Genomic DNA, 26,160 nt, shown 5'->3' on the forward strand with positions numbered 1-26,160 from the left:
ACGTGGGCCGGTGACTCTGTCCTTCCCGCAGCGGCCGCGGCGAGCAGGGCACTTGGGTTAGTGGCGCGGCGGGCGGCGCGGACAGCTGAGCCGGACGCCGGATCCCGCCGCCATGGTCATCAAAACGGACGAGTTACCGGCGGCCGCCCCGGCCGACAGCGCCCGGGAGCCCAGCTCTCAGGCTGGTGGCAAGGGGCGGCCGGGCGCGGCCGGTGAGCGGGGCTGGGGCCAGCGGGGAGCCAGGAGGGGTAGGCTGCACTGGGCCGAGCGGGCGGGGTGGCTGGTTCGGGGTTCCGCGGGCAGCGCCGCCTTCCTTCCGCGCCGGGCTAGGTGGCATCTCGCCGGGCCCTCTACCGGGCCGCCCCCGCCCTGAAGGTCACCTTTACTATCGCCCCCAGCTGCGGCCCGGGCTTCGCACCTGGGGTCCCAGAGAGGGCAGCGGCGGCGGGGACACGCGCGTCAAATCGCGGGGACACGTGCGCGCACACGCGGTTTCGGGGTGCGCCGCTGCCGCCGCCGCAGGTGGATAGAATCGGCGGCCCCACCCCCTCTGTGCCCCGGCACTGGGGAGCCCCGCGGTCTGGGGTCATTGACACTTGCTCCTTCAGGCACCCCTCCACGTCAGGATCCCAAGCGTCCCCTGTGCACACAGTGCAGTCCTGCAAGGAAGGCTCCGCTTGGGACTTGCAGGCTTGGTCTGTGGGGAGAGCGGTAGTTAGGATGAGTGTTGCGAGGGGGTTTCTCGGGTTCATTCTCAGAGGTGAGGCTTTAACCCCAGGTGTTCACGCTCTGCTCGCTGCCGCTGCCGGGTTAGGGAATGGCCTGGTCGGCAGACCAGGGGGTCTGCCTGTGCATGGGCCCAAAGCCAAGCTCCTTGGCAGGAAGAGGTGTTTGTGCCAGAACTTGATCATTAACCCGCCTTATTGCGAAAAGTGGGTCGGCCCACAGTTGCAGTTTTTAAGGCAAAGGTCATCAGTGTGGAGTGGAGCTCCCAGCTCTTCCCCATGGGGACTGTGCGATGGTGGCTTTGGGAGTGGCCGCAGCCATCTCCATTTCTCCTGGGCCTCTCTCTTCCCTTCCATCATGTCTCAGAGTCTAGCCTTGAGGCTGAAGCTCCACCCCAGCCAGTCAGGTGTCATCTTCAAATCTTCCTCAGAGCCTCAGCGCTGCACTCTGGTCCCTTTCTGCCCTGGGTGGTCGCGGGAGGGCAGAATGACCCTTATTTCCCACTTCCCCCCAACCCCCCTCCACGGGACTTGTCATTTTCCTTTTCCTTCCCAGCTTCTGGTGAGTCAGGATGGGCACAGCGTTCGGTAAGCCCTCTGACGCTGTCACCTGTCACAGCAGGTTTACCTTGTGGTAGGGGGTGGGTACTGTGGCAGCTTTGCTGATTGCCTAGACATGGCCAAGGTTTGGGCTGATGGACAGATGCTGATGACTCCAGCCTTCCAGGCTTTGCCCTGATGTGGCTCTGACTAGAGGGGCCAGACAAGAGTAGGAACGTGCATTGGAGGGCTTGGCTGATTTCCCCGCCAGCAAAGAGACCTGAAGAGATGAAGTGATTTGCCCAAGGTCACACAACGATTTAGCTGTTGAGAGCATTTGGATTTGCAGCTCAAGGCCAGCATGCCAAGGCTGCCCTGCCTCTCCCAGAAGAAGGTGGGACATGCATGCTGATTGGGATCATGTGCTGTGAATGTGAGGGCTAAGGAGGGGGAGTCTGTCGGAGGGTTTCTCTGAGGGCTGAGGGAAGCCCCTGCTCAGCTGTGTGCTGAGAGGCTGTCTGGAGCAACCTGAGTGAGGGGAAGGGCACAGCTGTTCATTTTGGGGAACCTGGGAGCATACTAGCAGGTGGAACAGTGGATCCTTGAGTCTCTGGGAAGCTAGTATAGAGAGGTAGAACTTGAATTACAGCCGGCCTGACTCTATTCAAAGAAGGAGGGGGCACCCCCAGCAGGCTCCTTACCTTAGGACCCAGCTCTGGAAGGCTCCCCAATCTCCTTGAAGAGGGGATCCAGGCCTTTCTTGGGGGCTGGGGGGGGGGGCGGGGAGCAAAGGTCAGTTACTTTCTTGGGAATAAAGCTACTTTTAGGGGTTAAGAGAACAGGCAGGTTTTTCAAGTTCACAGTGGTGTGTCTAGTTCCTTCTGTTTAGGGGAGGGCTCCTTGGAGTTGGGGCCCGGATCTAAGAAGGGCTGGCAGACTGGGGAGGAGTTTGGGGGCTTAGAGGAGCTCCCTGGCAGGATCCCAAAGTTCTTCTCTTGGGTAGGTCAGAGTAGAGTAGCTTGAGGAGCACTGCACTGTCCCCAGACCCTGCAGACCTGTTTGTGGCCTGAGGGAGCGGGAAGGAGGAAACAGAAGTGCCCACATCCTGGGGGTCTTCTACAGGCTGCTTGCCTGCCCCCACCCCCTTCCCTTGCAGGCCTAGGTGCCTGGGTTGCAGTGCTATGTCTTTTGGGGCCTTACTTCCTGCTGGAGCCTCACCTGCTAAGGCCCTGGCTGGGGCGGGGCCTGGCCCTGGCACAGTCTACTGAGTGAGGCCATGCCAGGCTGGGGAAGGCACACACAGGCCACCCGAGATGGCCTAGTTTCTTTTCTAACCCCTCCTTTCTGCTGGCCATGGGGTCCCTGTGTTTCCCGGTCAGGGCAGGGCTACGCTTTATCTCTTCATTCTGATCTGGTCAGTGAAAACGGGGGGTGTATGTATGCAGTGATATTTGGGGACCTTTTTCCCTTTCCCTAAAGCCCAAATACCCAGGGATGCTCTCTGTGATGAAGAAGCGCTGGCCCAGGGGTGTAGAGATGGGGGGGGGGGCGGGGGGAGAGCTTATGGCTGGAGATTGATGTGCCTCCTGGCTGAGGCCTGGAGGAGAAAGGAGTTCCTGTGGGTGCTGCTGCCTTGGGGAGTTGCACTCAGAGGCAGGAGCTTGGGCGTCTGACAGACCTGGGCGACCTGGGCTTTTGGTGTGTTTTTTCACCTGGCTTGGCTGCCTGAGCCTCTGTGACCTTGGGCAGCCTGCTTACCAGTCATCTGGAACCTCAGTTTCATCAAGTAAGATGGGTGGTCAGGCTGATGAGGGAACTGCTGTGGGCTGGGCCTACAGTGAGCATTAGCTTTATGGTAACCAGAAGAATGGAGGTGGTTGTCCCTGCCACTCAGGGGCCATCGCCTGCCCCACTCCGGTGTGTGTAGGCTGAAACCCTTGGTGGGGGCTATGGCGAGGCTGAGGGCCTGGCCCATGCTGGGCCATCAGGACCACCTGGGATGGGACTGGACTGGAGGGAAGGGGGCCTGGAGTGAGTCTGGCTCCCCACCCCCACCTGGTTAGTATGGATGCCGGAGCAGCTCTGGCTGGGCCGTGGCAACAAGTCAGATGCCCTGGGAAGGCGCCGTGGCGAGGCTGGGCATGTTTTCTCCACATGTTCCCTCTTTACAGCTGAACAGCCTTTGGCCTCTTGCTGCCAGCTCCGTCTCCCTCCCCACGGGAGAGACTTGGTTTTCTCCTGGCAGAGCAGGGGCTGCTGGGAAGGGAAGGCAGAGCCTGCCAGCTTCTTGGTAGAGCTGGAGGCCTGGGGCACGGGTGCAGTTGTTCTCTGGGAGACTGGGAGCCCATCCCTCCTCCCACCAGAACCAGTGGCTCTCAGGAAGGGTCACCTGCAGGGGGCAGCATGAAGAGGCCCCAGCCGGCCCCTTGACCCAGGAGGCAAGCAGGGTCTCAGCGTCTGGGACTGGTAGACAGGGGGCGGTCACCTCATGGCCTGGGCCTGGGCCTGGGTCTGCACCAGCTGTTGCCGGCAGCTGGCTGAAGCAGTCCTGCCCACCCCCACTGGGATTGGGACAGAGGAGAGAACCCCCTTGCTGGGCTCTGCCTCTGCCAGCCAGTTCCCAAGGCCCTCAATCCTGAGGGGCCCAGGAACCCCAAATGCTGGGTTCTCCTGTCCCCCTAACAGCTTTGTCAGCAGTGACCCCCTTTCTAGGGGGTGCAGGGAGGTGGGTCTGAGCACTGGTAGCAGCTCCAACTGGGGTCCTGGAGCCACCAGGGCCTCCTGGCCCACAGCTGTCCTTCTGGCCGACCTTGAGCAGGATTCAAGGCAGGGGGAGTGTGCCCTTCCCAGGGCTGCCCCGGCAGGCCTGGCCCCACTGAAACCCGAAGCCAGCCAGAGCTCCAGTCCCGGGCCGACCAGCTGCATGGGGGCAAGGGTGGTGGAGGAGGCCGGAATGAGGGACACAGACAGTGCCGGGCCTGAGCCGGAGCGCTGGCTGCCTCGCTGCGATGGCGGTCAAGGGACTCCAGAGTCGAGCAGAGGTCAGCCGCTGACTGTACCAGGTGGGCTGTGGGGGCAGTGAGCCAGGTGGCCAGCCTATTGTGGGGAGATCACTTGGCCTTCGTCTAGTGGTAGGGAGACCTTCAGGATCCCTTAAGGGAAGGAGGAAGGGTAGGTCTCCTTGTTCTGGGGAGTAGAGGTCCCTGGGAACCAGCCACATTCCTTTGAAATCTGATAGGGGATTGGGTACCCCCTGGGGTGGGAACCTGGTGCCGGGTGCCTTCTGGGCAAGCTCCCTGGGCTGCAGAAGGAGAAGTGGGAGCTGTAGCCATCCTGGCCTTGTCTTCCTTGCCTTCCTCCCTGTCCTTCCAGCCTAGACTCAGGGAGTACAGGCCACCTGTCTGAGTTGGGCCCCTGATTTCCCGCTTGTGGGGTCTCAGTCCTCAAGACTGCTGTTCCATATTGGGTGGGGAGCCCTCCCTTTATCTCTTCTCATCCTGCAAAGTTTTTCTCAGACACTCAGTGGGGGAAGTGCCTCCTGGTATCTTCTGCCATCCCTCGATCTGCCGTTTGAAAGCTGACCAACCACTGCCCTTCTCCCTGCCCTCCTGTCCCGGTCTGCTTTGTCATAGCCAAGTTCTCCCTTTGGTTTTGGCTGCTCACTTTCTGGGGGCTTGGGGGCTTGCTGCACTGTGCGTTCCCTGGAAGGAGAGGTCCTTGTATGTCCTTGTGGTTCTCGGAGTTCCATTTCTGGTTTGGAGAGGTGTGCTGGGGATGGGGACTGGGTGATGATGGTCACTGAAGGTGGCTAGGATGGAGGGCGTGGTGGTGCAAGAATCCAGAGTTCACTCTTGTCTCTTGACCTTGGACAAGGCTCTGAACTTTTCTGGGTCTCATGCATCCTAATTTGGGGGAAGGAGGAGGAGACTGTGTCTGAGCTCCTAGTGACCCTGTTTTTCACTAAGTTGAGGGGACCTAGGGAACAGGGAGTGGCTTCTTGTGATGTCCCCCTGGCCTGCCTTTCAGTGCTGGGCTTATCTCCTTTCCCAAGAGCCCTGTTCCACGTTTCTGTGGGTCTTGGTAGGGTCCGTACAGCTCTGGGGAAATGCACCCCAGCCCCGTTCCTAACAGCTGGGTAGGAAGAGGAGGGGGGGGGGAGTCTGGATGGGATGGGCTGAGTCCAGGGCAGGGCTGGGTGAGCTGACCTGTCTGGAGCTCCCAGGCAAGCAAGGGGCCAGTTTGGCTGCCAGGCAGACGCTGGGTGAAAGGCTCCGTGGGCTCAGTGAGCACCAGGCAGTCCTGGGGTTTGCTGGGGGGTGTCTGTGAGGGCCTCTGCTCCCCAGGAGGCAGGAGGCTCTCCTTTGTCCCCCTTAGTACCTGGGTACAAATGGAAGGTTTTGTCCCCTCTTCCCCCTCTCTCAGCAGCATGTGAGTTGGGAGTTTTTCACAAATATTGAACTTAACTACCTGCTTACAGTAATTAATTCATTAATTTGGTGTCTTTCTATTGGGCCCGGGCAAGACAGAAGGAGGAAGAGAGAGAGCTGGTGTGAGCAGCCACTCAGAGTGCAGCAGATCAAGTGCCCTGGGAGGTGGGGATAAAGGGAGGTGCTGATTCCTCAGAGAAGAGGGTTTATTTCACTTAGGTCTTACTGAATGAGTAGGAGTTTGCCCAATAGAATGTGATATGGGGGGGAGAATGAACAGAGGGACAGGTGGGAGGTAAGATGTGTGGCCTGTTCTCAGGCTTCTGAATGGTTTGGTGTAGCTACACCTTGGCAGGGAGAGCTGGCGGCAGCTGAGGACGTAAGGCTGTGCCTGAGAGTGTTGTCCCGAGAAGCTTGGGTCTTGTGGGCAGTGGGGAGTATTGAGGGTTCTGAGTAGTGCTCCTGAAATAGGGGAAATGGCCAGGTCGGTGAGATTAGGTCTGGTGATAGATTGGGGTCAGGGATATTCATGGAGCAGGGCCGGTTTGTGGAGGAAGCTGATGAGATGGTCTTTGGTGATGCCTGACGGATGGCCACTTTGAAATGCTTGAGCAAGGCCTAAATCGGCCATGTGAGCTCTGAGGCCTAAGGGCACTTGAAGCATGGGAGAGGGTGAGATGAGAATGAGGTGAGGCGGGGCCAGGGTGGACTGCTGGAAGAGGATGGGGCTGGAGAGGGGCAGCGAGAGTGTCAGTGTCCATCAGGGAAGAGGAGGAGGAAGAGCTGGGAGGAGATGCTGCTGAGAAGCTGGGCACATTAAGGCCAGAGGAGACCCTTGGGTTGGGCTCTCGGAGTGGCGTGGTGACTCTGGGGAGAGTGGTTAGGATAGCGTGCTCAGAGGAAAGCTGGGCTGGTGGACTGAGGAGCGAATGGGAGGGAGGGCCCGGAGTGTGGGAGGTTCCGGAAGTGGCCCGCAGTGGAAGTTGTGTGCTCAGGGTGAGGTGGGACTAGGGCTGAGTCTTGGGAGAACAAGCAGGCACCACCGTATAGGGCATGTGCCCACTCTGATGGGTGAGGTGGATACCCCATCTGACCAGCTAGGCCCCTCTTGCTCAGCTCCTTTCTTGTTGCCCACAGAGCTGCCGCCAGTCATGCTACTGAATGGGGACTGTCCGGAGAGCCTGAAAAAGGAAGAGGGGCCCACCGAACCGCCCCAGGAAAATGGGCTGGATGAGGCTGAGCCGGGGGAGGAAACCACTGGACAGGAAGTCATTGTCATTCAGGACACCGGCTTTTCGGTGAAGATCCTGGCCCCGGGGATTGAGCCCTTCTCCCTGCAGGTGAGATGTGGAGAGGAGCTGGAGACCAAGACCCAGGTCTCTTGGGGAGGACAAGGGTGGGAAGACAAACCTTGCCTTTGCTCGTCCTGGCCCCATGTTGTAGGCAGGAAATCTACCTGTGCCTTGCCCACGGTCACTCAGCTGGACTGGTGGATGTGGGGGTCAGGTTTCCGTTATTGTCCCATTGCTGGGGGACAGCTGCCAGCTGGGACTGTTGGGGAGAGATATGTAGTGGCTGGGTGGTGGTGGGGTTTCAGGGCTCCCAGCCCTCTGCTCTGCACTCGCAGGGAAGTCACCTCTCTGGCTGTGTTTTTACCATTTGCCTGAGAGGAGGGTGGTATTGGGTGGTCTCCAAGAGCAGAGCCAACCCAGAGGTCTTGCAGAGTGTTAACTCATTGGGGAACCAATGCCCCCTTAAGTCTTCTGTACCCAGAGGCTTGAGCCCAGAGCACCCCTTCTTTTTTTTTTTTAATCCTTATCTGAGGATATTATCTCCATTGATTCTTAGAGAGAGAGAGAGAGAGAAAGAGAGAGAGAGAGAGAAACATTGATATGAGAGAGACACATTGATTGTCTCCCGCATGCACCCCGACCAGGGCCAGGGTTTGAACCCACAACCCTTCGGTCCTCTGGCCAACGCTCTAACCACTGAGCAACCAGCCAGGACCCAGAGCACCCTTCTTGAAGAGGGAAGCCATTTGCCCTGGGGACCTTGGCATTGGTCAAGGGAGAAAGCAAGATTGCTGTGTTCTTTCCCCCACTGTTATCTCCTTCTGCTCAGGGCTTGCTCTTAACTGCAGGAATAGTTTAGGCCTGAGGGTAATAGGGTCAGACTCTGTCCTGAGCATGTGTATATATCCTGTACATGCACACAAGTGTAGATGGGCATGTATGTCTGGACAGGGCTTGGAGTTTACAAGCCAAATGGTGGGGAACTGAATATTTGGAGCATTGATTCTAGGGTCGCAGGTGCTTTAGGCTGGTGAAGGTGGTATGTCCTCACCAGGGTAATCGGGCTTTTCTCTGGCAGGTGTCCCCTCAGGAAATGGTACAGGAGATCCACCAGGTGCTCATGGACCGTGAAGACACGTGTCATCGCACCTGCTTCTCGCTGCACCTGGATGGCAACATGCTGGACCACTTTTCAGAGCTGCGCAGCGTTGAGGGGCTGCAGGAGGGCTCCGTGCTGCGCGTGGTGGAAGGTTTGTTTGGAAGTTGGGCAGCCTGCAAGGGAGGGCACATGGAGGCAGGGCCAGGCAGTCCTCTGCTCACGCTGGCTGCTCACCGACAAGCGTGTGGAGGCTCCGGGGCTATCAGACTTGTAGAGGCAGTATGGGAGCACAGCCTGCTTCTCAGGCTGTCACCTGCGCACCCTTCAACTTCATGGTTTAAATACCAGACCCCTGATTAAAAACAAACAGAATGCCAAGCAAAGGCTTGCTATCAGTCCAATCTGATTCTATAGAGATAAAAGTGAAATCTCTTAAGGAAACTAAAGTTTGGGAAGTCAGGCCCAGTGTGGAGTGATCAGCTGGTGTGGTAAGGATTGTTTGTTTGTAAAAACAAAAGCTCCTGTGAACTTGCGTCTCCTGAGAAGTGGCTCAGAGGGGCCAGGTGTGTCAGCTTACTAAGAGGAAATGTGGAAAAAATGTAGCCCAACTATACCCAAACTTCCTTGATCATGGAACCTCTCTCCTCCCCCCAAAGAGCCCCCATTATTGTTTCACAAAACACATACTGGGGAGCAGTGTTGTGATCTGGATCCTGTTGGTTTCGGGGCACCCCTGGGTGAGGGCTGCTGGGGCCCCGCAGTCTGCAGGCTGCTCACCCGGACACTGTGAGCAGAGCAGGGGCTTTGTGGGCTCCCCGAGGCCTGTGTGCACTTCCCGAGGCATTTCTTGTGCCTTTTGGCAGAAGGTTCTTTGCAAACAAGGATTCCTGCCAACCAGCAGGCAGGTGTGTGTGTGTTGAAACCAGAGCTCCGGCCTATGTGTTTATAATGGGGTTTGTAAGTGGAAGCCTGAAATTGAAAAATTAAGAGCACGATGGTCGCACCATGCCAGCCATCTCTGCTGGGCAGGTGTCGCAGGGAGCAGAGCCCTGGTCACACCCCGCCACTTCCCGCCCAACAGAGCCGTACACAGTGCGCGAGGCCCGCATCCATGTGCGTCACGTCCGAGACCTGCTCAAGAGCCTGGACCCGTCCGATGCCTTCAACGGGGTTGACTGCAACTCCTTGTCCTTCCTGAGCGTCTTTACCGATGGCGACCTGGGAGGTGAAGGAGGCATTGTGGGGCCCAGGTTGGGCAGAGGGGCCAGGAGCAAGATAGCCAGGGGCCGCCCGGCCAGCGTGGCTCAGTGGTTGAATGTCAACCTAGGAACCAGGGGGCCACGGTTCGATTCCGGGTCGGGGCACATGCCTGGGTTGTGGACTCGGTCCCTAGTGTGGGGCATGCGGGAGACAGCTGTTCCATGGTTCTCTCTCATCATTGATGTTTCTGTCTCTCTCTCCCTCTCCCTTGCTCTCTGAAATCAATAAAATATATTTGTAAAAAAGAAAAAGACAGCCAGGGGCCGGCGGAGGGGCTGAGGGCCAGGCCATCTCACCTGGAGGGGCGGGCCAGAGGCATGCAGAGTGGGGCCAGTTCAGGTGGGGAAAGGGGTGGCCCTGTGCTGACCACCAGCCTCGGGTCCCTCAGACAGCGGGAAGCGGAAGAAGGGCTTGGAGATGGACCCCATTGACTGCACGCCGCCCGAGTACATCCTTCCGGGGAGCCGGGAGCGGCCGTTGTGTCCCCTGCAGCCCCAGAACCGTGACTGGAAGGTGGGATTCCCGGAGGAGAGCGGGGAACAGGCCTCTGGCAGGGTGGGGAGCTGCCACACCAGGAGGCCTGGCCCACTCATGCTTGTTCGCTCCTGCAGCCCCTGCAGTGCCTGAAAGTGCTCACCATGAGTGGCTGGAACCCGCCCCCTGGGAACCGCAAGATGCATGGGGACCTCATGTACCTGTTCGTGATCACAGCTGAGGACCGGCAAGTCAGCATCACGGCGTCCACACGGGGCTTCTACCTGAACCAGTGAGTCTTTGTGCGAGCCCGTCTGGGTCCTTGGGCAGCTGCTGGGAGCTCCCTACACAGCGACCACCCTCTCTGCAGGTCCACAGCGTATCACTTCAACCCCAAGCCCGCCAGCCCCCGCTTCCTCAGCCATTCCCTGGTGGAGCTGCTCAACCAGATCAGCCCGACCTTCAAAAAAAACTTCGCTGTGCTGCAGAAGAAAAGGTAGTGCCTTTGCCTCGCCTCCGCCCTGGTCTCATGGCCCACCAGCCTGAACGCGAGCATGTCTGCCCTAAGAAGCTGTGCCCCCAAGCACCCCAGAGCCTCCCTTAGGGCGCTGTCAGCCAGGCCTTCCAGAGCAGGTCTCAGGGAAGGAGACGCCGGAGCTGGTGGGGGGCGCAGAGAACAAGGGGGCCAGGGCAGGGCTCTGAGTTTGGCGGGCTGGCCATCTCCCCTCCTCTGCCTGCCATAGGGTCCAGCGCCACCCGTTCGAGAGGATTGCCACCCCGTTCCAGGTGTATAGCTGGACGGCCCCCCAGGCAGAGCATGCCATGGACTGCGTGCGCGCGGAGGATGCCTACACCTCAAGGCTGGGCTACGAGGAGCACATTCCTGGACAGGTGCCTGCGGCCTGGCCCTCCCCTCCCTGGGCACCTCCCCCGCCCCCCTTGGTGGGTGCTGGGCTGGATTCTGTGCGCCTCCCTGGATGCTCCATCTGCTTTTCTGTATTGCTCACTTGGGAGCCTGTGGGGCTGTCCATGGGGAAGTGGAGGAAGGAGCTGCCCAGCACAGATTGTGGGGCACAGGCTGAGCCAGTGTCTCCCTCCCTGGTCCCTCTCCAGACCCGGGACTGGAACGAGGAGCTGCAGACCACGAGGGAGCTGCCCCGCAAGAACCTGCCTGAGCGGCTGCTTCGGGAAAGAGCCATATTCAAGGTACCCATGTCCCTCGTGGCCTGACTGCAGCCTCAGGCCCACCTGCACCATTGCTGGTTTTCTTTTCTTTCTTTTTCTTCTTTTTTGGTTTTCTTGTGGAAGGAGGGAACCCGGGTGGGCTGACAGGGTACCCTGCAGTGTGCTCTGCTAGCCTCTGCCTCCTGGCAGACCCTCTCTCCCCCAGCTCCTCTTCCTGCCTCTCTGAGACTTGGAGCCCACAGGCAGGGTGGGGCCTGCCCTCGACATGGGCTGAGTGGCCGGGTCCATACCAGCTCTCTGCCCTCCACTAACTGCCATCAGGGTCTTGCCTGGTACAGATGCCCCACGGTAATGTTATTAGTGCTTTTACTGAGATAAGAGACCTGAGGAAAAACAGTGCTTTCAAAAAACAGGTGAAGTTAAAGTCTTTGATAATCTTACTGCCTAGAGATGATGATGGTGAAAATAAGATCTAAATGTTTGGGTACTAACTTTGTCAGGGTCAGTGCCAGGTGTTTCATAGGCCTGACCGCCTGTCATCTCTCAGACAGCTTGTAAAGTTCCATATTCTATTGTCCCTCCTCTTTAGACCAAAAAATGAGTCCAAGAGCTGACCTGAGTCACCTGGCACACCATCGGTGGGTCCCACACCCGTGCCAGTCTTCCCGCTCCTTGTTAAGCACCAAGTTTTGAAGTCTGAGCATAAGTGATTTTTTTTTCAAAAAGGGGTTTCTTGCCCTTTTCCAAATGCGAGGAAACAGCGTAGAGCCCTCGGCCCCCAAGGGAGCTGCTAGCCTCCACCACAGTGAGCTTGGCCAGGTGGGACCCTGCCAACCTCGGCCCTTCCCCCCCAGGTGCACAGCGACTTCACGGCAGCGGCCACACGGGGCGCCATGGCAGTCATCGACGGCAATGTGATGGCCATCAACCCCAGCGAGGAGACCAAGATGCAGATGTTCATCTGGAACAACATCTTCTTCAGCCTGGGCTTCGATGTCCGCGACCACTACAAGGACTTCGGCGGGGACGTGGCGGCCTACGTGGCACCCGCCAATGACCTGAACGGTGTGCGCACGTACAACGCGGTGGACGTGGAGGGGCTGTACACGCTGGGAACGGTGGTGGTGGATTACCGCGGCTACCGCGTCACGGCCCAGTCCATCATCCCCGGCATTCTGGAGCGGGACCAGGAGCAGAGTGTCATCTATGGCTCCATCGACTTCGGCAAGACGGTGGTGTCCCACCCGAGATACCTGGAGCTTCTGGAGCGCACGAGCCGGCCCCTCAAGATTCTGAGGCACCGGGTGCTCAACGACCGCGACGAGGAGGTGGAGCTCTGCTCCTCGGTGGAGTGCAAGGGCATCATTGGCAACGATGGGCGCCACTACATCCTCGACCTGCTGCGCACCTTCCCCCCTGACCTCAACTTCCTCCCTGTGCCCGGCGAGCGGCTGCCCGAGGAGTGCACCCGCGCTGGCTTCCCCCGCACCCACCGCCACAAGCTGTGCTGCCTGCGCCAGGAGCTGGTGGACGCCTTCGTGGAGCACAGGTGAGGGGCGAGGCGTGTGGGGCGGCCGGGCCAGGCTGCTCACAGCAGTGGGTGCTTCTGGGCCGGATCTTGATGGGAGTGGCTTTGGAAAGTGGAGAGGAGCCAGCCCTGGTCACAGTCATTACAGAGTCAGCTCTAACCCTACCCACTCTGTCAGGCTCACAAACCAGTGATCAGCTAGCAGTGCTCTCAACCGAAGGGGCACTGTTCCCTTAGAGAGCATGTGGAAATCTGCTGGGTTGTCTTTGAATCTGCTGGGGGAGGGGGGGCCTGGAAGGAGGGGCAGGGGGTGTCGAGGCTGCTGGCATTTAATGCGTGAGAGTCGGCCACATCAAATGTCCCACACCACGAATAATTCTCCCTCTCACCATGCCAGTGGGTTCCTGTCAGTCTTGAGAGCCCTGGCCTGTGTGGTGAGCCACTCCCTGGCCCGCACTCCACCCCAGCGGTCCTCTTCCTGTCGGGGAGGATCTCGGGTTTTGCTGTGACCTGCTGCCACCTGGTAGAGTTGCTGGGCTGGCATGTGCATGGATGTGTTGGTACTTGCACACGTCAGGTTGTGTTCCCTTGCTGTCAGGGCTCCAGCCCCAACGTTCATTAATCCCAGGAGGCGAGGAGCCTGGAGCCTGGCTCTGGTCCCAGAATGCAGCTTGAAGGCCAGGGAAGCTGCCACCGACCCCTTTCCCATCCTGTTTCTGCCCCATGTGCTGCACCAGGTACCTCCTCTTCATGAAGTTGGCTGCCCTGCAGCTGATGCAGCAGAAAGCCAGCAAGATGGAGAACTCCACCTCGTTGGAAAACGGCAGCCCACCCTCCCTGGAGTCCAAGTCTGAAGACCCTCTGGGACCCGAGGGAAGTGAGGAGGAGGGAGGCAATGCTAGTGGCCTGGCTAAGGTGAAGGAGCTGGCAGAGACCATCGCCTCGGACGATGGGACAGGTGGGCTGCTGTGGGTGCTGGGGGAGCCCCAGACCTGTCCTGGCAGCGGGGGCTTGCACGGGCAGCTCTAGACCCAGTCCCAAGAGAGGCAGGCATTCAGCTCTTCGGGGAGCGGGGGGGTCTTGTGAGCCTGACAGAGTGGGTAGGGACAGCTGGCCACGATGTGGATGGGCTGCCTCCCAGCGGGCCATGTCTCCACAGCAGACCCACGGAGCCGGGAGGTGATCCGCAACGCGTGCAAGGCAGTCGGCTCCATCAGCAGCACGGCCTTCGACGTCCGCTTCAACCCGGACATCTTCTCCCCAGGCAGGTGGTGGAGCCGGGTGGGCAGAATCTGGGGTCACCTTGGGGCCACCTTGGGGCCTCGATGCTGGTGGGCCCTTCCCCGACCTGAGCGATGGCATCTGCCTTGCTGCCCCCACCTCCCTTCACCCGGCTCAAGCCCGTGCTCCCCCTCCCGCAGGGGTCCGCTTCCCCGAGTCCTGCCAGGAGGAAGTGCGGGACCAGAAACAGCTGCTCAAAGACGCTGCTGCCTTCCTGCTCTCCTGCCAGATCCCGGGCTTGGTGAGGGACTGGTCGCAGGGGCGGGGGCTGCGGGCGGGGCTGGTACGGATTTTGGAGGCTGGTGGGACCTTCACAGGAGTGACTTCTCTAGAGCTGCTGACCTGAGAGGCAGGTGGGGCAAAGTCCGTGTCCCTGCCTGACCCAAAGCAGCCCAGGGGGGCCTCAGGCACAGGCTCCGCTCCTCCGTGCCCTCCGTGTGGCCGGCAGCGGGGGTCTGGGCCTCTGAGCCCCTGTGTGATGGATGGCTGACAGGGGCGGGGGCACCTGGGAGAGAAGGTGGGGGGTCCTGCCCTCTTCTCCCTCGGGAGGTTTACGTGGAGGCCCCTTGGGTGCCGGGATGTTTGCTCCTACAGAGACGGCTCCGGGACCAGGTGGTGCTCTTGTCTCAGACCTTTGAGCTGAGCCTGCTGTGCCAGCTACCCTGGTCCCAAGGGGTCACCTCTGCTCCTTCCCTCCTGGTCGGAAAGGACCTTTGCTGCCCACAGGGCTCTCAGTTCAGCACCAGCAGGGCTCCCCCGTCCCCTGCTTCCCTTTTGGAGGGGCCTCGTGATCGTGTGAGCTCCCCCAGGAAGCCCAGGGCTGGAGGAGGCGGGGCGGGGCGGGGGGAGCCTGACATGCTGCAGCCTGCAGGTGAAGGACTGCACAGACCACGTGGTGCTGCCCATGGACGGGGCCACGCTGTCTGAGGTGATGCGCCAGCGAGGCATCAACATGCGCTACCTGGGCAAGGTGCTGGACCTGGTGCTCCGGAGCCCGGCCCGAGACCAGCTGGACCACATCTACGTGAGTGGTGCTCAGGGCGGGAGGTGAGTCGCTGGTGCCCAGCTGGAGGCCTGGCACCAACCTGGACTTCCCTCTCGGAACCTCTGTAGAAAATCGGCATTGGCGAGCTCATCACCCGTTCTGCCAAGCACATTTTCAAGACGTACTTACAGGTATCCGCTCCCCCCAGCGGGCAGGCGGGGTCCTGAGGAGGAGCCTGGGGGGGCCAGGGCCTCAGGACTTTGGTCCAACCTTGTAGGGAGTCGAACTCTCAGGCCTGTCAGCTGCCATCAGTCACTTCCTGAACTGCTTCCTGAGCTCCTACCCCAACCCTGTGGCCCATCTGCCCGCCGATGAGCTGGTCTCCAAGAAGAGGAACAGGAGGAGGAGAAACCGGCCTCCAGGGGCGGCAGACAACACCGCCTGGGCCGTCATGACCCCCCAGGAGCTCTGGAAGAACATCTGCCAGGAGGCCAAGAACTACTTTGACTTCACCCTCGAGTGGTGCGTGAGTGGCAGCGGGTGGCAGGCACTGGGACCCCTGGCAGCCCAAGGGCAGGCAGCGGAGGAGGAGGGAGCTGTTCGGGGAACAGGCTGAGAGCTGAGTCCTGGAGAGCAAAGGCGGCGGCTCAGGGGGAGTGGCAGCTGTTGAGAAGGGGCAGAGTTGGGAGCCGCCTGCCACTCTCCCCCAGCGAGTCCGTGGACCAGGCTGTGGAGACCTACGGGCTGCAGAAGATAACGCTGCTGCGGGAGATCTCCCTCAAAACCGGCATCCAGGTGGGCGCGGGGCCTCGTCCCTCCGTGCCTGTGGGGGCGGGCTCTCCCCACATGTGCTGCGTGCGGGTGGGAGGTGCTGGCCATGTGACCCCGGGCTGAGGCTGCTGTGGGTGTTGGCTGTGCCCCCAGATCCTGCTGAAGGAGTACAGCTTCGACAGCCGCCACAAGCCTGCCTTCACCGAGGAGGATGTGCTCAACATCTTCCCTGTGGTCAAGCACGTCAACCCCAAGGCCTCGGATGCCTTCCACTTCTTCCAGAGCGGACAGGCCAAAGTACAGCAGGGTGCGTGGCCAGGTGTGGCCGGGGGGAGGGGCTTTCCTGGCTTGGCCCTGACCTCACCCCCCTCCGTGCCCTGCAGGCTTCCTGAAGGAGGGCTGCGAGCTCATCAACGAGGCCCTGAATCTGTTCAACAACGTGTATGGAGCCATGCACGTGGAGATCTGCGCCTGCTTGCGCCTCCTCGCCCGTCTCCACTACATTATGGGCGACTACGCCGAGGTGGGCCTTGAGCACCCGCTGGGCTGTGGGGCCTGGCCTGGCATTGGGGGCTGGCAAGTGAGGGAGCCAGGCCTGTGTTCTCAGCCCCCAGAGCAGCAGGAACTGGAGGCCCTACTTACGTGGTAGGGGCAGGGGCACAGGGAGGAGCAGGCAGAGACCAGGGGGACCCCGGGGTCACTTGCTCTGCCTGGGCTTCCTTCCCCATCTCCACCACTGGGTAGTTACATCCTTGGGGAGCTGCCATGAAAGTGGGGTGAAGGCCGGGCCTCCCTTCACAGGGACGATGGGAAGGAGGAGTTCTGGGACTCCCCTAGGACCGTGTAAGCGCTCCGTGGAGCTGGCAGTGTCCCGCTGTCTTCCACCAGCATGTGGCCTGGTGGAGGTCACCTGCCTGGTCGGCCCAGGGCTTTAGGAGGCTGCTTCCTGGGCGGGCGGGCGTCGGCGCCCCACTGCCCTGCTAGCAGAGGCTTTTGTCTATGTAGGTTTTGTTGTTGTTAATCCTCATCTGAGGCTATTTTTCCATTGATTTGTAGAGAGAGTGGAAGGGGGGGGAGAGAAACATGGAAGTGAGAGAGAGAACACATCAATTGGTTGCTTCCCATCAAGCCCAGACACGTGCCCTTGACTGGAATCCAATCCAGGACCCTTCAGCCTGTGGGCCGGTGCTCTGTCCAGTGAGCCAGACTGGCCAGGGCAGTGATGGCGAACCTATGACACGCGTGTCAGAGGTGACACACGAACTCATTTTTTTGGTTGATTTTTCTTTGTTAAATGGCATTTAAATATATAAAATAAATATCAAAAATATAAGTCTTTGTTTTACTATGATTGCAAATATCAAAAAAATTCTATATGTGACACGGCACCAGAGTTAAGTTAGGGTTTTTCAAAATGCTGACACGCCGAGCTCAAAAGGTTCGCCATCACTGGGCTAGGGCTATGTATGGGCTTTTAAAAATTATTACTGATACTTTAGCACAACTTTAGATTTATATATATGTATTTACATAGGTTTTGTTAGAAAAAAGGGCTTAAGACAGATTTTTTTAAAGGTGAAACAGTCTCCGAGTGGGGTGTAGACTTCCATGGTCATAGCAGCTGAGTTTTGACCCCTTCTCTGCTGGCTTTGCCCAAAGTAAACATAGAAAGTGCAGCCAGAGGGGACCAGGGCCAAGCGACTGGGGCTCCGGGAGCAGGGTCAGGCAGATGGGTGTGGGACGGGCACCCGCCCGGATGACAGTTCCCCGCTTCTCCAGGCCCTGAGCAACCAGCAGAAGGCTGTGCTGATGAGCGAGCGAGTGATGGGCATCGAGCACCCCAACACCATCCAGGAATATGTGAGTGGCCCCTGGGGCAGGGGCTGCACAGCTGGGTGGGGCCCGTGGCCACCCTGGCCTGACACGGCTGCCCCTGCAGATGCACCTGGCCCTGTACTGCTTTGCCAGCAGCCAGCTGTCCACCGCCCTGAGCCTGCTGTACCGCGCCCGCTACCTCACACTGCTCGTGTTTGGAGAAGACCACCCTGAGATGGCACTGCTGGACGTGAGTGCTGAGGAGGGGTGGCGGGACGAGCCTCAGTCCCAGGGGATCGGGAGCTGACCAGGGCCCTCCCGACTGCCCCTAGAACAACATCGGGCTGGTGCTGCATGGGGTGATGGAGTATGACCTCTCGCTGCGCTTCCTGGAGAATGCGCTGGCTGTCAGCACCAAGTACCACGGGCCCAAGTCCCTCAAAGTGGCCCTCAGGTGAGGCTGCCTTGGGTTAGGGGGTGGGGGGCCCAGAGCCATAGGGACAGGGTCCCAGGAAGCACCTGGATTGAGCGCGGGCACGGGACCCAGCGCTGCCTGTCCTCGGTCTGGCTCCTGAGGAAGGTTCCCTCACCTTCTATTCCCCCGAGTCCTGGGCTTGATTGTTCGCCCCGGGTAGATTCCAGAGCAGGACCTAGATTAGTCTGCATACCCTCGTTAGGCTGCCACTGCCCCGGCCCACTCCTGTCCTTCCTGTGCCCCCCACACCATGCTCCCTGTAGCCACCATCTTGTCGCACGGGTCTATGAGAGCAAAGCCGAGTTCCGGTCAGCCCTGCAGCACGAGAAAGACGGCTACACCATCTATAAGACGCAGGTGGGCCGCAGCAGGGGCCGGTGGGGGGCGGGGGGCGGCAGGAGCTGTGCGGAGCAGCTGGGCTCTTGGGCAGCCCTGACCCCTGCCTGCCTGTGCCGCTCTCGCCCCCGCAGCTGGGCGAGGACCATGAGAAGACCAAGGAGAGCTCCGAGTACCTCAGGTGCCTGACCCAGCAGGCCGTGGCCCTGCAGCGCACCATGAACGAGATCTACCGCAGCGGCTCCCGCGCCAGCCTCCCGCCCCTCAAGGTGCGTCCGGGACCGAGGGGGGGGGCCAGCCTCCCGCCCCTCAAGGTGCGTCCGGGACAGAGGGGGGGGGGCCCTCCCCAGCATCCCGCCCCTCAAGGTGTGTCCGGGACCGAGGGGGGGGCCAGCATCCCGCCCCTCAAGGTGTGTCCGGGACTGAGGGGGGGCAGCATCCCGCCCCTCAAGGTGTGTCCGGGACAGAGCAGGGGGGGGTCCCCCAGCATCCCGCCCCTCATCCCGCCCCTCAAGGTGGTGGGTCCCCCAGCCTCCCGCCCCTCAAGGTGTGTCCGGGACAGAGTGGGGGGGGGGCCCCTCCCCAGCATCCCGCCCCTCAAGGTGTGTCCGGGACAGAGCGGGGGGGGGGCCAGCATCCCGCCCCTCAAGGTGTGTCCGGGACAGAGGGGGGGGCCCAGCATCCCGCCCCTCAAGGTGTGTCCGGGACAGAGCGGGGGGCCCCTCCCCAGCATCCCGCCCCTCAAGGTGTGTCCGGGACAGAGCGGGGGGGGGGGGGGTGGGGGGCCCTCCCCAGCCTCCCAGTGCCCACACAGTGGCTCATCTTCCCTGGCACCCTCAGTTCACAGCCCCCAGCATGGCCAGTGTCTTGGAGCAGCTCAATGTTATCAACGGCATCCTCTTCATTCCACTCAGGTGAGGCCCCTCCTCCTGTCCCCACGCCCCTTGGGGAATTGGCCTTTAGTTTCTTGTCTTTTAAAACACAATACACTGACGTGGCTCAACACTGGGAAATACAGCCAGGGGGAGAAGATCCTTGTGAATCCTTCTGGAAATACGCCACCTAATTGAGCAAACAAACAGCTGTCATCCCCCCCCCCTCTTTTTTTACACAAAATCAGAGTAGCAGACCGTGCACATAGGTGTGTTTTCTGCACTTAATGTATCTTGGCGCCCTTTCCGAATCGGTCAAGAGTGGCTTCATTCTTTCTCTGGCTTCCTGCGATCCCAGCGTAGGTCTGTGCCGCAGGACCGGCCCCTCGCTGCTGCCTCCCTCCCACGGGGGACGTGGGGTTGGTCAGTCAGTGGTTAGGGAGCTAATAGTGGACCTTCTCTGTGTGGCACACCCTCCCCACTCGTTTTCTGGGGGTGAGCTCCTGTGGCAGCCGCCACAGCTGCAGCAGGTTTGAACTGGGTGTAAAGGAGAGTGGGAGCCAGGCCGTACTGAGGGCTCTGACAGGGGCATGGAGTTCCTTGCTTTTCAGCACTTCGGGGCCTTTCTGCTCCGGGGAGGGAAGGGAGGCACTTGTTTCACGCCTGTCTCTCTCCGAACAAAGCTCAGAGTCTGATTTTGTCCCAGGCTTAAGTTTAAGCAGAGCCAGTGAGGTGATGGGGGGCCTGGGCCCGCTCTGACCCCCACCCTCACCCCTGTCCTTCTGCTCAGCCAAAAAGACCTGGAGAACCTGAAAGCTGAGGTGGCACGGCGGCACCAGCTCCAGGAAGCCAGCAGAAACAGGGACAAGGCTGAAGAGCCCACGGCCACCGAGCCTGAGCCCGCAGGGGTCCCCGAGGATGCGGCCTCCCAGCCCCAGGCCGCCAAGGACCCTCCTTCCCCCAGCTTACAGGGGTAGAAAGGGAGAGACAGATGGACAGTCAGCTGCCCCATTACCCAGTGATCCAGACTCCAGGAGGAGGGGGCACGCCTTGCAGATCCGGAGAGGAAGCGAGTCCCTATTCTTCCACATTTCCAACCCTAACCCTCCCCCCAGCATCCTCCTGGGACCCTGGCCTGGCCTGTCTGCCCCCCGAGAGATGTTTTTGCACTGGTTCAATGAAAATGCTGATGAGAGGCCTAATTGAAGACACTTGAGTGGAGTGTGTGGGCATAGGTTCCCAGCTGGGAGACAGGTGCCCCTCAGGCGCCCCATCCTCGAGCAGGTGTGTGCGAGTGTGTCCATGCCCGTGAGCGAGCGTCTTGATCCGTCCTTCCTAACTTGTACATAGCCCGAGTCAGTTCGGAGTGGGTGACGTGCAGATGCGATTTCTCAGGTCATTTGTATGTTTGACATTACGGCTGCTGCTTCTGCTGCCACTACCCCTGGGCCCAACCTGGCTAAAAGTCCAGGTTTGAAGCCAAAAGAGGGGTGCTTTCCTGTGTACTGGGATGGGGAGTCAGCTCTGTGGCAGGGCTGGAGAGCTGGGGTGCACTTTAGCTCTGTGGCAAGGTGAGAGCTGCAGTGGCTTTACTAGTCATGGTTGGGCCTGGCCTGGCTGTGCTTGGGAAAGGCAGGGGTGGGGCAGGGTGGTTCCCAGATACCCCTGTGCCCAGGCCCACTGGTCTGCCTCCCTACTCCTCAGCTGGGGATCCCTGGGGGGCTGCAGTCTGAATGTATACTTCTCACCACTTTAACCTGAGCTGCCTAACGCACAGTGGGAGTGGGTAGGGAACGGGCCGAGGGGAACTGGGGCTGAATCATGGATTCTGGGAGTAAGTTACCAGGTACAGGAGTGATTGTCATTTGTTTGTGGAGCCCAGCTCCCTCCCTGGTCCTGGCCACACAAGCACCTTCAACAGAGAGTACCTCTGGGTGTGGAAGGTGGGGAGGCACTAAAGGTGGTGGCCCCACAGGCCCGGCTGCTCCCTCTCCCGCCTGCCTGTGCTGCTTCTGTGCCTGCTGTTGGAGCCCTGACTGGGGGAGGTCATCACCCTTGTGAGCTTGGGGGAGCCGTTCCTGGGGTGGGACCTCTGCCTGGGGGAGCTGCTTATGGGTATGGTCTGTCCAAACACCTTGTTTCAAAGGGAGTGGGCGTGAGCTAGTAATCGAAGCATCCCCACAGCTGATCAAGAACTTTTTCTTGTTTTTAAACCATCACGTCTTCATTTCACATTGGAATAAAGTGAGTTTTTGAAACCTACTGCCCCAGCCCCTCCGGTGTGTTCTGTTCCAGCCTCACTTGATTGTGAGGGTTGTTGTCAGAAACATTATTAGTAAAAGAGTTTAAAGCACTTGAATGTGTAAAAATTAGGTCAAATTCAAAGTTATCGTAATGTCATTTAATGGGAGGGAAGGGGGTGGGTCACAGGCACCTGGCTAGGTTTTCACCTGGCTGCCATGGTAAGACGAAAGGCTGGGAAGTGCTCCTCCATGGAGTTTCATGTGACACAGGCTGGAGTGAAGGCCAGTTGGACTGAAGGGTGCTTAAGGTGGCCCAGGCCCTGGGCTGGCCTGATAGGTCACTGAACACCGAACTCCAGGCATCTGTCCTTGTCCCTTTGAGTAGGGAGGGTTGGGTAACATCCCCAGGCCAGGAAAGCTAGGAGCACTCAGGGCTGGCCGTAGTGCCATGCTAAGGCGGGGTTAGTGAGGTGCCGGAAGGAGAATCCACCCTGGCTGCTTGAGGGGCAGGGCTGTGAAGTGGAAGTTGTGTTGTGGGTAGAGAGGACCTGTCTGAAAAGAGGGGAAGTCTCATTACAGGCAGTGGCTGCTGTCTGGCCATCCCTTTCTGGAGCAGGCAAGCCCTTGGACTCCTGCACTCTTAAATGCCATTTTATTATTATTGATTTCAGAGGGGAAGGGAGAAGGAAAGAGAGAGAAACATCAGTGATGGGAGAGAATCACTGATTGGCTGCCTCCTGCACATCCTACTGGGGAATCAAGCCAGTAGGCATGTGCCCTTGCCTGCTGTACTTTGGTTGCAGGTTCCCCGGAGTCAAACCTGAGACCCTTCAGTCTGCAGGCTGACGCGCTATCCACCGAGCAAACCAGCTAGGGCTTGAGTGCCTTTTTAAATACATGGAGCGTTCGTTGTGTCTTTGACATTCTAAAAAGAAAAAAATTGCAACCCTAATGTCTTAGTTTTCCTAAGCCAACTGGAAAAAGGACATCCCTGCCTTGAGGTTTTTCTTTCAAGTGAAAGATTGCCCTGGGTACCTTGACATATGCTGCCGACACCCCTCCCCATGTCCCCCGCCCCCCTTTACAGTCTCCTGCCTTCCTGTGACCTTCATCCTGGCCACCTGCTTCACAGCACTTCCAGAATGCGGCATCATCTTGTGAAGCTGAGATGGATCAGGCTTAATTCCTACTGTACCTGCTAGCCACCTGAGAAGGCCCATTTTTCATGGTGGTTCCTTAAGCATATTAGTGGTGTCAGATAGCTTTTAACAAACTAAATGACAAGGAGCTGTTGTTTTCTCAAGGTAACAAGAGGCTCTAGGTGTGAAATTAACCCTTTCTCCTTCCCCTAGTCAACAGACTTCAGTTTTTTAAAAAAGAGTGAGTGGTGTATCCACAGGAAGGGTTAGTGAGAGAGCTGGCACCTTTTAGATCATGGTCTGTGTGGACGGGCAGCTGTTCAAGATTGAGATGAAGTCTCACTAAATGGTGAGCCATACCCACCATGTGTTCTGTCCCCTACGCTGGTCTTTCACTTTCCACTCTAACTTTTCTTCTGTTTTTTTGTTGTTGTTAATCCTCACTGAGGGTATTTTTCCATTAATTTTTAGAAAATGGAAGGGAGAGGGAGAGACATTGATTGGTTGCCTCCTGCACGCACCCTGACCAGGGCCCGGGAACCTGCAACCAAAGTACAGGACCTTGACCGAATTGAACCCGGGACCCTTCAGTCCACAGGCCTACGCTGTAGCCACTGAATCAAACCAGCTAGGGCTTTTCTTCTGTTTTTGATTTCTTTTAACACATACTACTTTTATAATTTAAAAATATTTTTAAAGACTTAAAATAACCAAATTAAACTTTTAAGGTATCATCTGTCTGCACTCCTACCCTCCAACTGTCATTGTTAAATATGAATACTGAGCAGACTTTACTGAGGAATTCTTAAATATCTGAGAATAAGGTATCTGGATGTATTTCCTCATCCCTAAGAGTCTAAATTAGCAGATCAAATAAAGCATGCATAGTCAGGACACATAGAGAGGGCAGGTGACCCTCTTCAATGGAAAGTGAAATACCCCCATTAAGTAGGCAAACCTATTGATTAAAAAAAAGAAAAAATCCCAGGTTCGATTCCAGTCAAGGGCATGTACCTTGGTTGTGGGCATATCCCCAGTAGGTGTGCAGGAGGCAGCAGATCGATGTTTCTCTCATCGATGTTTCTAACTCTCTATCCCTCTCCTTTCCTCTCTGTAAAAAAATCAGTAAAATATATTTAAAGAAGAAAAAAAGCCCGGCTGGCGTGGCTCAGTGGTTGAGCATTGACCTATGAACCAGAAGCCACGGTTTGATTCCTGGTCAGGGTACATACCTGGGTTGCAGGCCTGATCCCCAGTGTGAGGTGTACAGGAGGCAGCCAATCAATGATTCTTATTGATGTTTCGATCTCTCCCTCTCTGAAATCAATAAAAACATATTTTTTTTTAAAAATGAGGAGGGAGAGGTCAATGGGGGAAAGGAATCATGTAATGCTTTAAACAATAAAGAATTTAAAAAAAAAAAGATGCAGATCAATACACAGTTATCCTGAGAACAAAGTCATTTCATGTAAAATGATGGATGAGTCTTCCTAATTGCAAGTGTGGGCAACCTGATTCTTGCTTAAGCATTCCCAGCCTCCACCTCATTTTTAAAAAAATGTTTTTATTGATTTTTATAGAGGGAGAGGGATTGATAGAAACATTGATGAGAGAATCATTGATCAGCTGCCTCCTGCACTCCTCTCACACTGGGGATTGAGCCAGCAACCCAGGCATGTGCCCCGACTGGGAATCCAACTGTGACCTCCTGGCTCATTGGTAGATGCTCAACAATTGAGTGACTCCGGGCGGGCTCCATCTCGTTCTTAATGGCCATCCCACAGTGGAGTTAGCAGGAGGGTTGTAATGTGAGCAAGGTGCTCAGGGATGGGATGAGGGCCTTTCTTGCATCACTAAGTTTAAAAATTGCTTAAAAGGCCAAAACCGGTTTGGCTCAGTGGATAGAGCGTTGGCCTGCGGACTGAGGGGTCCCGGGTTCGATTCCGGTCAAGGGCATGTGCCTGGGTTGCGGGCATATCCCCAGTGGGAGATGTGCAGGAGGCAGCTGATCGATGTTTCTCTCTCATCGATGTTTCTGACTCTATCTCTCTCCCTTCCTCTCTGTAAAAAAATCAATAAAATATATTTAAAAAAAATTGCTTAAAAGATGTCAGAAGGTCCTTCTTACATTTAAAATAGTGAATAAGATGTTTTATACAAGCAGAACCAGGTAAGAGAAAGAGCAAGTGTATTTGCGTTCATCCCAACTCACCCTTTAATTAGCTTAATACCCTTGGCATATGACTTAACTGAGCTCGTTTTCTAGTTCCTAAAAGTGTGCTAATATCTACCACCAAGAAGTAATGTGAGCATAAAGGTGTATATTGAGAATAAGGTTAAGTGTTGGCACCTAACAGGCATTCAAATGGCAGGTAATTCCCTAAGAGGGCTGGCCCCGGCCAGTGTGGCTTAGTTGTTGAGTGTTGACCTATGAACCAGGAGGTCATGGTTTGATTCCGTCAGGGCACATGCCTGAGTTGTGGACTCGATCCCCAGTGTGGGGTGTGCAGGAGACAGCCGATCAATGATTCTCATCATTGATATTTCTACTTCCCTCTCCCTCTCAAATCAATCTATAAAAGGCCAGTGGCTGGAACGCCGAAATGCTGGAAGGACCAAATGACCAGTCACCAGAAAGTGCATGGAGCACCTCTTAGTCACTCCCCCCCCCCACCCGATTTTGCACACTGGGCCTCCAGTAAAAATGTATTAAAAAGAAAAAAGAAAAAAGAGGGCTGGTGACTAAGTGGGAATGATGACCATAGTCAGTCTTTACAAAGGAACAAACTCCATGTGTCAAAGTGATGCTGAAAGAGAACGGAGTTCCAACCCCAGCTGTGGGGCCCAGGGACTAGTGACTTGTCCAAATCTCTCCTTCAACGAGAAGTTAGCTGAGTCATTTAGAGAAGTGGTTCTCGGACTTGAGCCTGCAGCGGAGCTGCCTGGATGGTTTGTGAAGATGTATTTGCTTGGTCCCATCCTGTTCTGGGTACAGTAGGTATGAGATGGAGCCAAAGAACTTGGCGTTTCTAACAAGTTCCCAGGTGATGCTGATGCTGCTAACCTGGGAACATTGCTAGACAATTCTTACATGCCAGCAGTTGAGAATTGTGTCTGTATTAAAGTCGTTTCACCAAAGACTAAACAAGGACAGCAGCCATCACCTGGTTTAAGTACATGGATGCAACACCATTTCTCCACCAAGTCTTCCCCTTTCCTATCCCTCATCCTTCATCAGGTAGACATAACCTTGAATCTCAGAAGCAAGCTTGATGTGTGTGTGACATGTCAGTGAGTCACTCAACAGGTTTTGAACAGCTAAATTCCCTAAGGCTAGAACACCCCTAGGGAAAGTGGTCAGGCTCATCATCTGGATCTCAGCCTAGGGAAAGAGAAGCCCTGCAAGGAAACGGCAGGGAACTGTAACCTCAAATTACTCTGGTGCTCTTGGCCCAGCTTCCCATTTGGGGGGAAGAGGCTACTGCCGGTAGGAGGCAAGGAAACAACTGGGCTGTAAGAGCCACCCCAGCATTTACCAAGTCCTTTATCCATAAAAATGCCTGGAGACTTCTCGTGTGTCCTAAAGACACTGGGCGCTGAGCAGTAGACTGGGGATGAAAGGCAGGATGTCCAACATGTTTAGTTGGTTAGAGCATCATCCCAACGCACCAAGGTTGCAGTTTGATCCCTGGTCAGGGAACAAACAAAAATCA

At 57.4% G+C, this 26,160-nt stretch overlaps 1 protein-coding gene across 1 annotated transcript; it reads left to right on the plus strand.

The window, feature by feature from the left end:
• Positions 1-21,327, plus strand: CLUH (clustered mitochondria homolog). The gene is made up of 26 exons (XM_081109359.1): positions 1-212; positions 6,830-7,032; positions 8,063-8,234; positions 9,165-9,308; positions 9,732-9,856; positions 9,955-10,109; positions 10,188-10,313; positions 10,561-10,708; positions 10,931-11,023; positions 11,857-12,551; positions 13,268-13,488; positions 13,690-13,794; positions 13,952-14,052; positions 14,683-14,835; positions 14,925-14,987; positions 15,074-15,318; positions 15,507-15,591; positions 15,721-15,874; positions 15,951-16,090; positions 17,347-17,427; positions 17,507-17,632; positions 17,715-17,836; positions 18,121-18,214; positions 18,328-18,462; positions 19,034-19,107; positions 19,856-21,327. Exons 1-26 carry the CDS (start codon positions 113-115, stop codon positions 20,040-20,042), a joined length of 4,047 nt encoding a protein of 1,348 aa, XP_080965485.1. The 5' UTR covers positions 1-112; the 3' UTR covers positions 20,043-21,327.
• Positions 21,328-26,160: the final 4,833 nt, after the last annotated feature.

This window comes from Myotis nattereri (genome assembly GCF_964212035.1).
Source record: "Myotis nattereri genome assembly, chromosome: 16".
In the NCBI taxonomy this organism is placed as follows: domain Eukaryota; kingdom Metazoa; phylum Chordata; class Mammalia; order Chiroptera; family Vespertilionidae; genus Myotis; species Myotis nattereri.

Excerpts from the sequence above, each read along its gene's own strand:
- CLUH (XM_081109359.1), top strand. The coding sequence starts at position 113 with ATGGTCATCAAAACGGACGAGTTACCGGCGGCCGCCCCGGCCGACAGC. Across the intron at positions 11,024-11,856 it reads GGGAAAGAGCCATATTCAAG|GTGCACAGCGACTTCACGGC; the intron begins GTACCCATGTCC and ends CTTCCCCCCCAG. Across the intron at positions 14,836-14,924 it reads ACCAGCTGGACCACATCTAC|AAAATCGGCATTGGCGAGCT; the intron begins GTGAGTGGTGCT and ends GAACCTCTGTAG.